A 14,369-nucleotide genomic window follows, 5' to 3' on the forward strand; every position below is an offset into this window, starting at 1 on the left:
ATTAAAATTGATGGTCGTTTTGCATCCATCTCTCAAGTCATCTCTAGCTAGTTCCCTCAATCCCCCGGACCAAAGACAACTAGATTCTCATGTTGTTACTATACATAGCAAAACACTGTTTCATGCAGAAAGTTCCCGTTTACGAGTCATTTCCACTCTAATCATGGAGTTATTTTAGCTAGTGCTTTAATTTTATTTGTGTTATTCTGTTCAATGATTAGACTTTGACATGTTTAAATTGGCTTAATTTCTTGTTTTTATGTTACATTGTAGTGTGTAGGTCATGACTACAGTCGCGACGAGGAAGTTCGATCTCTGAATAGTTGAGATCGCACTTATTTTGGAAACCCCAAGTCCGTGTGATTAATAAGCATGTGCATGCGCATCATTCTGAACCACATCAATTCCATTTCTTGAATGTGGGAAATGGCAGACATATGGAACTTTCAAAGATTTAATGCCATTTTCCACCTCCTGATTGAACAACTGTAACTCTCGGCCATCGGCTCCTCAAATAGCCAAGTCCTAGCTTTCGCCCGTGCCTCGGTTCCCTGTCATCTATAATTCCGCTCTTCAAACAGATTGCAAGTAATAAGCGAAATGATTAGACGAAATTGCGTGGTAACTAAGTACCTATTGAATTTGCAAGATAATTTCCAAGACCTTGCTTTACGTCTCAGTCATCCCATCCAGAAAAATTGCAATTCGTCCGCTCAATGTTTACACAAAGTTAAGTGCAGGTAGTGTATTAGTGCCAATATGGAATATGGCGAAAGTCGTTTTGTAAGTGTATCGAGTAAAGTTATGTGCAGGTGAATTATCGTGCTTTATGTATGATCAAGAAGATAATGTAGTTAATTAGTTGATCAACCACCTTACTGCACATTGCCATACTAAGGAAAAACTCGATTGAAGTACAGCAATATTCTCAACTCATATTACAGAATCATTACTACCACACATGTGGAGTAACTTTACAAGAACATGAACACAAATAGAAACAACACCTCTATCCTACATTAGCATCCTCAGTTAATGGAACATGTCCAGTTGGAGGTACTGTGGAGGAACTAAAGATTACCACACCCAAGAGAAAACGAAAGCAAACTAAGATTACCACACCCAAAACCAAGTGAATATAGATAGACTCAAGTGACTAATAACTTAAAGACTAAAAATCACATATCTCTAACTTCGAATTCGTTGCGATTCTTGACGACAATATCATACATGTGCATGGACTTGAACTTGCTGAAGTCTTTGGGAAGGGAGATGAGGTGAATCGTGGATCTTTTGTGGAACTGAAGGAGTTCAGGATCATCATGGTACCTCTCCCAACCTAAGGCCGATAGCTTTCTTTCGAGGACAGCATAGGATGTGATGACTTCATTGCTTGGGACGTGGACTAACGCCTTACGAGAGTCACCAGGGTTCTCGACAAGTCGAAGGACACCATTCCTGAAAACCCACACACCTGACATCTTTTGTACTAGTTGCTTTGTGCGTATGTGCGGAGAAAAGTATCTCAGAAAAAGGACTTAATTGAAAGCAGTTGATTTCAGGCTTGAACATGAACTTGATCAAAGGGAACGCCCAAGTGGGGTTTATATAGGGGTGGCCCAAGACTTGGTACTGTACCGATACGAGTACTAGCTGGCGCATCCTGCAGCGCTTAAGAGAATGATTTTAACGGATCAGGGTTTTTTCAATTGTATGATGCAGTCTAAATACCAATACAACAAATATAGAAGCTAACATAACAGTACGACGAATTTTGATACTTTTGAAAATCGTATATCATAACGAATTTATCTCATCAAAATTGCATCCTATAATTATAATTGTGTTTTAAGGAGTCCAATCGAATTATGACACATGCACTTAAAAGGGTTAGACATCAATTTAAGAGCTTGGTTTAGTGGGCATCAAGGAGGACTTAAGCTGTAGGTAGAGATTCAAATTTCATCTTTTTCGAAAACAATTCAAGGGTTGTGTCAATGCATACTTTTGGTCTAATAAAATCTGCATATCTGTTAGTCCCAAACACAAGCCTCTTTAGCTTCCCCCTCCCCTCTAGTTTAGAATAGAATAGTTTATACAACTGTTATCGTTTTTTTTAAAAAAAAAAAAAAAAAAAAAAACTTAAAGGGTTACACCTCATTGTCTTAAATATGAATCCTTATGGGAATTTTTTTTAACGTTCTTTTTACACTAAATTTATTTAAGTAATTGATTTAATATCTTCTAAACTAACAGTGTAAAATATACTTTTTTTTTTCCTTTTTACGATAGAATTTGGATTTTGTTCCACTTGTGCAAAAGAGAGATTTCAAACACAAATATAGAGATGATGTGCCGTGAACCTGCGATCCTTAATGTGAAGAAATCATTCACCCATCAATTGGAATATGTTAATCCACTTCTGAATCGTTGCGTGGGCATCAGTGTTGGGAGGGTCGTTTAGAGACCAGTCAAAGTTTTTCCGGCTCAAATTTGGGAGTGGTCCCTGTGATGGCAAGTATAAGGAAACATTGGTTGTCAAGGTGTTTGGAACAAGCTGAACCTTATTTTTGATTGTCAGGGGGTGGAGGAAGATATTGGATTGCGAAGAATCCATTTCCCTCTGTCCAATTCCTTAAACCCCACACCTTGCCTGGGAATCTTGATTTGGAGAGAAATTTTGGAAACTATAATAGCAACACTTTTTCTAGAAAAGGGCTAACAGAAAATGACTAATGCATTGCATCGCATCAACTGAGTTGATACCATAGTGGTGCATTACGGGTCACAACTGCTCATATTCGTATCAAAGCCATTGTCCAAAGATGATTGGATGCCGACGTTGAGAGACCCAAAAAGTTTGAATGGACCCTGCACCTGCACTAGTCTATGAATGATTTGTGAAGCTCTCTATATATTACTACTAGTTGCTTAATTAATAATCTAATTTGTGCTAATGAACCCACTGATCGATTAAACTTCACTACCCCCGTACACTTCTTGTCGATCGATCTCTACAATTTGCTAACAAACAATCACGAAACAACTCAACAGATCCAGAAAGCTAGGGCAGCTATGTCTTCCAGTTGCATAGCCAGTAGTGAAATGACTCGATCAAATGCTATCGAAGCATAATAATGAGTTAATCTTAATTATATGCATTAATACATTATCACATAATTTAGATTAGTTATCAACCATTTAATGACGATTGTATGCATGCAGAAGATTAATTATATATATATATATATATAATTACGTATATAAAGTATATCAAGAAGTGGATAACATCGGTGGACCATGGATGGCTACAATGCCTAGAGTTTAGCAGAGCTGTGCTCGGAGTGCTGAAAATTCAAGAACTTTGTGGCTTGTAGGACCAAATGAGAAGAGATTCCCGGCGTTTCTGATTGAGAGACGGCAATGACTTTAGCATCAAAAGATGACCGGATTTTGTGGCCTGCAGACCTGTTGCCTAACTCCATTGACTTTTCAGGTCTTCTCTTCATTTTCTATTCTTTTTCTTCTGGAAAATCATCCAACACCAATTATCAACTTACTTTTTAAGTAAAGAAAAAACCCTCCCACCCTTTTAACACTCAACTGAGAGAAGACTCAAGACTAGCTCTAATAATTCTCTTCTAACAATTGAATCGACCCTAATGATTAAGTAAAATAAATATGTCTCTAAAATTAAGAGTCCACGAGATTTGCCGGAGTATCCCGGGAAGATTAGCATGGCCGGAGTATCGACCGTCTTGAGGAAAAACATATATATATCCATCATCGATTCTTTATCTATATTATACCACAGACAACTAAACTAAAATTTTTTTCAAGTAATGAAACTACGACGAGATCTATATATGTATATATATATATAAATCAGATGATTGTTCCTTCTCGATCATTTTGAATAATGGAACGTGTATGATGTATAAAACTATTGTGTCGTGATTCTACAGAAGCCGGCCATTTCATCATTAGTTTGCGATATAAACCCTAAAAGAAGAATGTATTGATACTTATTTGTCTTTGGGCTCACCAACAAGCTAGTAAAGTAACATTATGTAGTACATGAGCCTTGCTAACGCAAATGCATAGGAGGAGATTACACTCTACATTGATGTACCCAAAACTTGCGCTTTTGATGCATGGATGACTTGTATCATTAGTATTGAAATTTGTATAAGTTGTGAAATTTGGATGAAAATGTTTGAATTTAGTAGCTTGCATAATTTCCGTACTCCAACATTCTTTTTTCTTTGGCTGCACAAAGAACCGGAACATATAAATAGAAGTACACAAAATGAGTAGTTATACGTTTAAGTCCAGTGCATTTCGATTAACATTCTAAAAGGGGTAATACACCCTTCTGAAGATCGATGATACATGTCAAACTCAACTGAAGATCCTCGATCAAACTGAAATAAAAGTTTTTGCAGCGTTTCTATCGTTCTCTTCCAAAAAAAAATAGGTTTTCTACTTAAGTTTTAAATATCCCAATCCATCAAAGAACTCCAAGACAATGAAATGTGAGAGTAATAATAGTAGTAACCCTGTGCTTAAAAAAAAAAAGGGACAAAAAACCCTGTGCTTTAATGTCTATCCTAGCTATAGATGAGTAGCAAGCAAAACTTATCATAAGTGTGGAATTTCTGTCTGCCTACAAAAAGGTGAATGGGCAGTGTATAATCGTAAACAAGCAGCAAATTGAAAAGTCTGATCCCCTGTTTGATTCTTGGCTCTCTTTTATCGCAACCATTGAAAAGTTTTTTGCGTTGGTTGCATGGCTTAGTGACCTACAATTTCACTTTGGTGAGCATCATGGTCTCTTCCCAATCAGGAACTGTCACTCCTTCCCCCTCGTGAACAATGGTCCTCTGACCGGAGGGGAGCCGACAAAGGCCATCGCTGCATTTTTCATGACAAATATTTGGTTTTTGGACCCCCAATTTATCTGCATACCATATAGCTTATCGGAATCTTAAAAATATAATGGACCATGCACCTTTTATTATACGTATGAAAAATTTGTAGGGTTTTCAACCTCAAATCCAATTAATGCCGGGAATAAGCTTCTTACAAGAACGACTATTCAATTAAAACACTATCAGTTCTTGATCATGGAATCACGTGTTGAGTTTGTTTTAATTTCTGTGGTTCGTATTGATAATGGAAACACGTTTTCTAACCTATCACTAGCACTTGCTTGCTAAAAGATAGTCTCTAAATATAGATTCACAAACATTATTGTAATAGACTCGTTACATATAGTGACAAATAGTAGTTTATAAGAACGCTGCACTATATTAGGAGAAAGTGACGAGGACATTGAGGTGGCACCAAAAAATGTCCCTCGCCTCATATTCACAGCCATGTAAGCTGAGAGCGAAAATCCTTGATTTTTCTTGTTCTCACAACATAATATTCTCCTGTTTGATGGGGCTTGTCATACCAAAAGAGAACGCTTGTTTCTCAAGTCGGAATTTATGAAGAAAAAAAGAAAAAGAAAGATAATACTCTTCAAGCACTTTTTTTTTTTGTTTTGAGACATTGTTGCTCCCTATCCAACCACCTTTTCCAACATGCTCAACTTTAGTCCAAGATCGTGGCAAGAATGATCCATACAATAGTCTACAAGGCCATGTGATTGCCCCTTACAAAAGCCAAATATGCAAGTCCTACAAACGCATAAATTATACCAGAGGAAAAGCAGTGATTCAAACATTTTGTTCCCACCATGAAAGAGAAGGAATAAATGGGAAAAAAGAACAAAAAGTTCTGCACGGCTGGCGCTTCTTTTTTGTGCTTGTTCTTAATTCCTATTCATTCCTTGTAAACCTCAACTTTTGTAAGAAAAGCAGCGATCCATCTCAATCACTAAGAAAAATCATTTCGTTCCCCCTAAGGAAAAGATGCGTTTATGCAAGCTGTAATTCACCAGGGACGAGATGAAAATTTGTACAAGGATATTTTCTTGAGCCGGATCGATATGGTTAAATAGGCATGCTAGATTCTTACGATTCCTTTTGTGTTTATGCTTAACATATGCTCTGTGCATGAATTTTCCAATTGTTATGTAGACGTCTGCAAAAATGGCAATTAGGAGAAAAGAAACCATAATCTTGTAGTATTAGCAAAAGAGTGGGTTAATTATGAACTTGTAATCATTGTCACGATGACAATCCTCCCTGCCCTAAAACTTTCTTTTTCCTTTTTGGAAAAATCCATATTCGCGAAGCATCATCCCCATCTTCATCTCTTGTTGAGTGCCAAGAATTGAACTAATTGAGATCCGGTAATTGGGAAAAAAAAAAAGAAAAAAAAAATGTCGCTCCTAGCTGATGCAATTTTATTGAAGCTTTTGTTGCAGCTCATGACCAGTGACACTATCAGAACAGCCAGGACATTGATCTATCGATGCACACTCCTAAAAATGTTAACCTCAATCATTGCACAATCTTCAGATTGATGCGATACAACAAGTCTATGGAAAAGTTTGATCTAGATCATAATAATCATAGTGATTGTTGATTTGTAGTAACTGTAGCAGAAATGTCACCATTGCGTGCTGTCAAGTATCAAACATCACATATCTTGATATTTAAATCGAAGAATGGTATCATCTATTTGCGCAATGATATCATCAAGCAACGTCCTCTAGGTGCGAGCTATTCTCTACTATACTACTACTATATACGAGGATGAAATGTTCGATAAATTTCATTGGATATGCAAAAAAGTGAGTACTTTATAAAGCTATTCTTGATTGGAATAATATTTGTTTTTTTGCCCCTGATTAGTGAAAGTAGAGGTCGTCTGTTTGGCTATGAAGGGAATTTTAAGCCAGATCACAACCAAAAAAGAATGACACCTCGATCATTAATTAGGTCCATTCCCAACTTTTGCTATAACATAATGGGATTAAACGCAATTACGGAAGATATTGAGAGAATAAAGGCCAAAGGGGCGTGCAACAAAACCATTCGGAATGAAGTATCAATTCCATTTAGAAAAAACAAATAAGGAGAATATAGGTTGATATTATTCCATATAATGATCTCCATGGATAATGACTGCATGAATGCATCATCGTAACTGAACATCAAGATAAAAGTGGGATGTGCAGAAGTTACGTATTGAAGTTATTGTGTGCTCATTGTTTTGCACTTGGAGTGCTAAAGAATTGGTGGGGTTGGAATTTAATCTAACTAAATTCTCAGTCATCTCTTTGGTTATCTTTGAAACATGTGTTTATAATAACCTAATCAAACTTAGTAACTAAATACCCTGTAAGATTGCCTTTTCAATTTGTTTCAATCTCAATTTTGTAAGGTCAAGAAAAAAAAAATCGGTCTTCTGCCAAATCTCTTATATGTTAACTTAACTCAAGACGTGTTAATGATATTGGATTAAAATCTATGTGCTAATAAAGGGACTTGAACCTTAAAATTTGATCTCCTCCTAACTCGACCTTATTTTTTACTTACAAATGTGTGAATATAAATATGGGGCCTTCTTTTACCCTAGAAAGGTAAATATAAAAGTTGTTAAAAATAAGCCTTATTAAGTTTATTTGGTCAACAATAATACCAAGAAGCGCATCTGGTGTAGTGGTATCATAGTACCCTCCCACGGTACTGACCGGGGTTCGATTCCCCGGATGCGCAATTGTTGTCTCCTTTTTTGGGCCTTAAAGAAAATTTTCACCTTGGTTCTGTGGTTGTAATTTTACTTCCAATATTCTGTTCCTTTCGTTTCTGAATCTATATCCAGCTGTTTCCCTCGATTTTTTCCAGGCATTCTGAGGCTTCAGCACGAGAGATAGCAGTAACAGTCTTGGCATCTAGATTGCAGAATTAACTATTCTTTCGTGCTAAAAAGCTTAATTTTGCAAAATTATAATGCAACACCTTGGCCTTTCAACCACTAAACGTTTCCAAATTACACTCAAATAACATACAAAGGAACACAAAAATGGGGAAGAAAGCATTAAAATGACACATTAGCAACATTACCAGAAGAAAACCAAAGTGGCCCAGCCGTTGTTGAAGTACTCAGTAACGGAACAAATCAAGCGGCTCATTTGTTCTATAGGTGTTGGCTTAAGAAGCCTGTGGCCCTTGGCAAAACTTCAGGCATTAGCTTTTGTGCACTACACAGAACCTGCAACGCTCGAGTTGATGTACCCAACGGTTAGCATCCTCTAACTCATTCCAGATGCTTCCCAAGTCCCAACCATGGTTCAAAGTCGTGGTTGCGGTTACGGTCGCGGCCTAGACTGTTCCACATCGGCCTGGGTATATCGGTTGTGGTCTCGGCGAGACACGAGTTTTTGAAATATTTAATATTCTAAAAATTATAAAAATATGATAAACAAAAATAATTAAAAAATTAGAGTTGATTCGGAGTGATTCAATGTGATTCGGACATTTCAACCATTCACGGTGACGTCTCAATGAGTCAAGTATCTCAAAATCGTATTGTCCCGATATCGTATCGAGAAAGCTCGAGATAATGATGACTCGGCAGAGTTGTCTTGGACTCAGCTGAGTCTTTGAACCATGGTTCCAACCACTTTCACCTCGTTAGGAAGAAAAATCTAAGTAACAAATAGGGCAGAAAAATGGTGTGTCTAGTTGGCTAAGGATTGGGATGCAATCTATAAATGCACCAGTGGAAGAATACGCAGGTAAGAACTTGGTGCAGGAGAGAAAGTACAGAATGTTTAAGCTATCTAAAGCAGCTCCATTTGCAATGGAGAAATGTGATCTGCTCTTTTTCAAGTAAATGTAGCAGACAACAAAAAACAAAGACACCTTAGCAGTGATTATCAATGAGTGTGTTTGGATAGTAAATTATTTGGGATAATTTTTTGCAAAAAAACACTGCAACATTTTTTTTTTATGTGATGTATGTTCCATCCTCTTTTGGCTATTCCCAGGAAGAAAACAACCAACAAAGCGTACAACGGAAAGGAGTTATATGAGAACGACTGAAGATTTTCAAGAAACGTCCAGAGATCCATTTTGCACAAAACAAGTGTTTCCTAGAAGAGCCAACGAACAGCAGTTCAATTACCGAAATGATACTCCTAAAACAGAACAACATCAAACAGCAAGTAGCAAGAAGTACTATTGTTATGTTTCTTTCATCTTTTCATGTTACATCCGCAAACCAACCTTTTGTCCTTGTATTATTCCACTTCTCCCTTTCAACACAAAGGCCTATTGTCAGCAAAGCAGGGATATCAGGCAGTGAAGTTGGTGAACCAGACAAGAGGATTAGAACCCAAGGACTGAAGGAGAGCCTCATATACAGAAAATTAGCAATAGCATATTGAAGATATGCAGAAGCATTTTTCTAAGCTATAAGTGCAGATCTTTTAAGGTCAATTACGGCTTTTCTGCTTTTCCCAGAAATCTAGGACGAATTTTGTAACCATTTGCCACTACTTGCGAAATGGAATGGTAAAACCTCAATTAACTTTGATTTATCTTGGTGATTAAAATCAGTGGAGAACATTTAGGAATACGAAACTAAACAACTCTTTTTAAGATATGAACTACCAAGTAAATGCTTGAACTATCTCATAACATCAAGAGAATGATTACCAAAGCATCAGTAATCATTTCAAAACCAGCATAGAAACAAGAAAAATATATCAGCAAAGGAAAAATTCGAAAATCAATCCAGGCATTGCCAAGCGCTGATTTGACAACGGTTTGTTGACGGCGCAGAGATAACAAAAACTTGTTTCAACTTTAACTCGAGTGGGAGAGCACCTTCTCATTTCCATCAACATACAACGATCAAGAACCATAAAATGAAGCGAGAAAGCTAGCCCCTGCACAGCTACACTTTGATGGTATGACCGTGCTTGCTTTGGTTAATTATGACTCAAAGCATAGACAGATCATTACCAACATTCAACAAGAGTTCATAGTCAACTTCTAAGCTAACTAATGTTTATGTAATCAGCTAGCAAGAATTCTGATCATAACTCTACAAGAACAACGATATAAAAAAAAAAAAAAATCAATCATCGACCTTAACTAGAACACAGTTCAACGTTACTCTAAACATCCCAAAGCCATATTTCATCCCTTTTACATAAATCTCGTCTTTTACTTTAGAAACATTACAGCAAAACCCGAAAAAAAAAAGAGATTAGAATTATCCTGATTTTCAAAGCTCATCTTCCATCCTCAAATACTCCCCGATATCAGCCTGATGAATGACAACAATGCCATTGGGATCCATCTTCCTACAATCTTGGGTGCTCTTGGCCGCAACCCCAAATCCAAGGGGCATATCCGACATAGAAAAGACCACCACCCCATCATTAGGATTGATATTCTCCGTAATCCTCCCTAGCCCACCTTTCAAAACATTATTTCCGTACAAAAAACTCATTTCGGAGGTGGGTTTTAGCCAAACTTTATGCTTAGCATTGGCAGCCAACAAGTTCAGGCTCTGGATGGTCAACTGAAATTTGCCCGTTTTCGTAAATTTCCCGATCTGGGTTCCGAGGGAAACTAGATTTTCACGCTTTATATTCGTTGCTCGCTTGACCAATGATTCGGAGACGTAGTAGACCCGGTTCTTTTGGAGACGGAAGCAGTAGCGGCCGGGATTTGGATCGGGGCCTTCGTGAGATGGGTTCTCCACGATGTTCTTGAGGTTGCTGCCGACGAATTTGAAGAGCTTTTCGAAGACTTGGGTGGTTTCGTTCTCGTCCAGCGGCCTCATCGCTTGCTCTCTTGGCAGTCGGCACTGATGAGCTTTTTCTTCATTTTTCTGCGGCGTGGGTTTTGACATTAGGTTTAGGGATAATTTCAGAAACCTCCCTTGAGGTTTCTGATAATTTCACTGCCATCCTCTGAAGTTTTGAAAATATCACTTACCTCCCTTATAAGCTATTTAGGGCTAATGTTTACCTCATAGATGGTCAAATGACTTTACTATCCTTACAATTTAGAAAATATTAGGTATTCATATGGAGAGAAACAATTTAGTCACTTTTACTAAATTAACCATGATTTTGAATATAAAAAAAAAATTTAAATCTTGAATACTAAATTTTATAACGATAGTTGTTAATATTTTAAAAGTCTTTTTCTATATATTAGTAGTTTTTGTAATTTCTTTCTCCTAAAAAAATATTAAAATTCATATTAAAATATTATTATTTCATAAATTTTTCATAAGAATAACAAGATGAATATGAAAATACACAAAAGAAGGTAAAGTATTAAAATATGTATACAATTAGATTTTATTAAGTTATAGATAAAATGTAACTGTACATAATCTATTATTTCCTTTCTTTTCCAAAATATTTGATTTTTTTTCTTTTCTTTGCATAAGTAATCCAAACAAGATGGTTAGAAAAAAAATTTTCTACTTTAATTTATTTGCTTTTCCATCAAAATCACATCCTGGTATTAATCCAAACATTGCTTCAGAGATGGTTTTTTTTCTTTAATTACAAATGATGGAAATTTCTTGTTAATCATGTGAAATAATAGACCTCGTAAGTTAAAGAAATAATTCAAAAAACATAACACATTTTAGCATATTTTATTTTTTTTTATCATTAGCCATCTATATCTTTTATCATTAGCCATCTATTATGATGTTTTTTTTTTCTTAAAAAGGCCATACTTTGTCTTATTCAATTCCTTTTCAAAATCTTTCAAATTTTGATACTAATAGCTAGTTTGAATGTTTAGGTTAGAAAAGAAAAGATCTAAAATGTTAAGTTATGAAAGAAAAGAAAAGAAGAGAAAGGAAGAAATGAGATTTTAATATTGTTTGAAAGTTAAGGTAGGAAAAGCGATGATTTTTTGATATATATATATATATATGTCAATAAAAATTTGTTCAGTACAATTTGAGGACAAAATTGGCATTTTAAAAAATTTTATTAGGTATTCTCAGCTTTTTCGATGTTTTTGGTAGCCATAATAGTAGGAGTTCATTCGTTCAAATCAGACGCTTTCTATCCTTTTTTGCCCCTCAAAAACTTCTAAACACTAGAAAAATTGTCTTTTCTGTCACCTTCTTTTCTTTTCTCATTAAATCACAACTCCCAAACTAATTATATGAATTTAGAATTTTTTCGCGTAAATCTTGATTCCAAATTAACAAGTTTTCCTTTCCCATACTTTGATTTTGTTTTTTTATGCAATACTATAACAAATAGTCATTGTTACTAAATTGTATTACACTCATTCTAGAGTTTAGTCTTTATTATTTATTTTTAACTAATACTTCCTTTTGATAACCAACTAATAATAGTTTAAGGGGCATTTGTGGTATGGAATGTTCTTCTTACTCTTGAAATCATTTTTTTATTGTTGATTTTTTTGAATTGGGCTTATTTGTCATAAGAACATTAATTTTAAGAGAGGTCAATGAAATTTTTTAAAAACTTCAGAGGAGGGCAATGAATCTGTTATAAAACTCAGGGGAGGTTTCTGGAATTATCCCTAAACCCTAATGTCATAAACCCACCCTGCAGACGTGAAGTATGGTGGGTCGGGGGCCTCGGGGCACAGGAAAAATGAGGTACCCGAAACTTTATGAAGCAAATATGGGCTTCAAGCCCAAAACAGGATAAAATGTACAACATCAATATATCATGGGAAAAACTTGAAAGACCAGATTTTTAGAATAATTATTTTGGTCCACATTTTGTTTGTAAATTTTGGAAAAAAATAAGTTCAAAAAATAGGAATCGAAAATGATGCATCTACAAGTTTTAATATAGGGCTTTCCCTAGTTGTCTATATCTTATGCATCATTAGGATCCACCAATCTCTCCACAATAGTCAATAGCAAGGAAATGAAGGAAGTACTCTACAACAACTCCTGTATGGCCAATTAATTTGGCGATACTCCTTATTGAAAGCTTTTTCTACAGCAGGGCAAAGTACCCAAGAAGCATTGAAACAGAACATATTCAACTGGAACAGAGTTGATGCAATTTTATTTCTTCTTGTTGAGGTTAAAATCCATTTACTTCATTGACTCCAACATCACATGAGCAAGGCAGCAGTCCCGCAGCTATTATGTAATTGGCACAACCATGAATCAACCAAGAAGTCTTTCAAAGTTTGAGACATTCCATAACTTTGATTGAAGCTGGCCTTGAAGAAATATCCTCCTACCAAGCATTCAAGCACGGACGAGAAGTTAGAACAGTTGCATGGGGAGTAGACAAGGTACAGTATATGATGCAAACCGGCCAAGGTGTAGCAGTCTCCACCGCCCCTCATGGGTAGTTCGATTGGTCACAGTACGCCTCCTAAGGAGCTGTTGTCCAGTACCCGCCAGGGTTCGAGTCCCATGATTAACATGTTCGGGGGGATGGAGCCTCTCCTCTCAGGGCGGTGGGGGATTAGTCGGGTCCGATTTATCCGATGGCCCGGATACCCCCTCCATCAGACCAAAAAAAAAAAAAAGTAGCAGTCTCCACCAAGGTACTAGCAATTCTTGAGCCTTTGTTCGTATACATTAAGCATATCGAAAACTCCCTCAGTGCAGTGAAGAGATGCTAATTGCAGTGTTGGGTTCTTTTTTAACTTTTTTTTTTTTTCCTAAAAAGTCTAGCAATGGAACAGAATTGACCGTAAATTGCCAATTAACCTATCACCGAAGGGAAATCTGTGGTATGATCTTGCATGCAGAATGAAAATCAAAGCTCATTTGGTCGAATTTAGTTAGGAAGGAAACAGCTTAAAGATCTCGTCGAAGAGAATGAAGTCACCAACTTCAAATGCTGGTAACAAACCAAAGGGCTGAATGAACAATCAAAGCATGTCTTTGTTAGTACACTTTTTCATTTGTGGGCTCGTGCTCGAATAGTAAAATAAATCTATAAACGTACACTTGGGATTTAAGCATGAAAAAAGAAAAAAGAAGAAAAAGAATCAAACAGAAGCAGGAGAGAAATGTTAATTAGTCAATTGCTCACGTTCAGTGACTGAAATGGTTCTTTCTTATGAGCAGAAGCAGCTAAATCGATTGGCACACTCTCGAATTGGAGACCTTTCTCAAGCAGACAGAGCGAAACTCTGGTTGACATAGGGACTCCATGAACCTTCGTCGCCATGAAAAATGGTTAATTAGATCAAGAAACAAATCAACAGGGAATGACAACTAAAACTGCTGTAATCCTAATTAAAATAAAGCTGGGAAATGTTGAAAATATAGCTGAAGGAGAATGAATCAACGGAGGTCTCTCCTGCCTAAATCTCATGTGGCACGAGCCTCACTTTGTCCTTAGTTGCCACTGGTGACTGAATGATTGCTGGCATTACATCATTCTCCATCCTCCTTAGTTGCCAAAAATAATTAAA

At 36.4% G+C, this 14,369-nt stretch overlaps 2 protein-coding genes, 1 non-coding gene and 1 pseudogene across 3 annotated transcripts; 1 reads left to right on the forward strand and 3 right to left on the reverse strand.

The window, feature by feature from the left end:
* Nucleotides 1-915: 915 nt before the first annotated feature.
* Nucleotides 916-1,593, reverse strand: LOC113733763 (flowering-promoting factor 1-like protein 3). The gene has a single exon (XM_027259943.2). The coding sequence runs from the start codon at nucleotides 1,479-1,481 to the stop codon at nucleotides 1,179-1,181; it is 303 nt and encodes a 100-aa protein (XP_027115744.1). The 5' UTR covers nucleotides 1,482-1,593; the 3' UTR covers nucleotides 916-1,178.
* Nucleotides 1,594-7,602: 6,009 nt separating this feature from the next.
* TRNAG-CCC (transfer RNA glycine (anticodon CCC)) lies at nucleotides 7,603-7,673 on the forward strand. The gene has a single exon. It is a non-coding gene; the product is annotated as a tRNA-Gly (tRNA).
* A 2,073-nt stretch (nucleotides 7,674-9,746) lies between these two features.
* On the reverse strand, nucleotides 9,747-10,802 carry LOC113733979 (uncharacterized). Its single transcript, XM_027260237.2, has one exon. It carries the CDS (start codon nucleotides 10,753-10,755, stop codon nucleotides 10,192-10,194), a length of 564 nt encoding a protein of 187 aa, XP_027116038.1. The 5' UTR covers nucleotides 10,756-10,802; the 3' UTR covers nucleotides 9,747-10,191.
* A 2,315-nt stretch (nucleotides 10,803-13,117) lies between these two features.
* Nucleotides 13,118-14,259, reverse strand: LOC140038166 (glutathione S-transferase F8, chloroplastic-like; annotated as a pseudogene).
* Between the last annotated feature and the right edge of the window lie 110 nt (nucleotides 14,260-14,369).

The sequence above is a fragment of the Coffea arabica genome, chromosome 3c, assembly GCF_036785885.1.
Source record: "Coffea arabica cultivar ET-39 chromosome 3c, Coffea Arabica ET-39 HiFi, whole genome shotgun sequence".
Lineage (NCBI taxonomy): Eukaryota > Viridiplantae > Streptophyta > Magnoliopsida > Gentianales > Rubiaceae > Coffea > Coffea arabica.

Coding starts and splice junctions, on each gene's coding strand:
- LOC113733979 (XM_027260237.2), bottom strand. CDS start 10,755: ATGAGGCCGCTGGACGAGAACGAAACCACCCAAGTCTTCGAAAAGCTC.
- LOC113733763 (XM_027259943.2), bottom strand. CDS start 1,481: ATGTCAGGTGTGTGGGTTTTCAGGAATGGTGTCCTTCGACTTGTCGAG.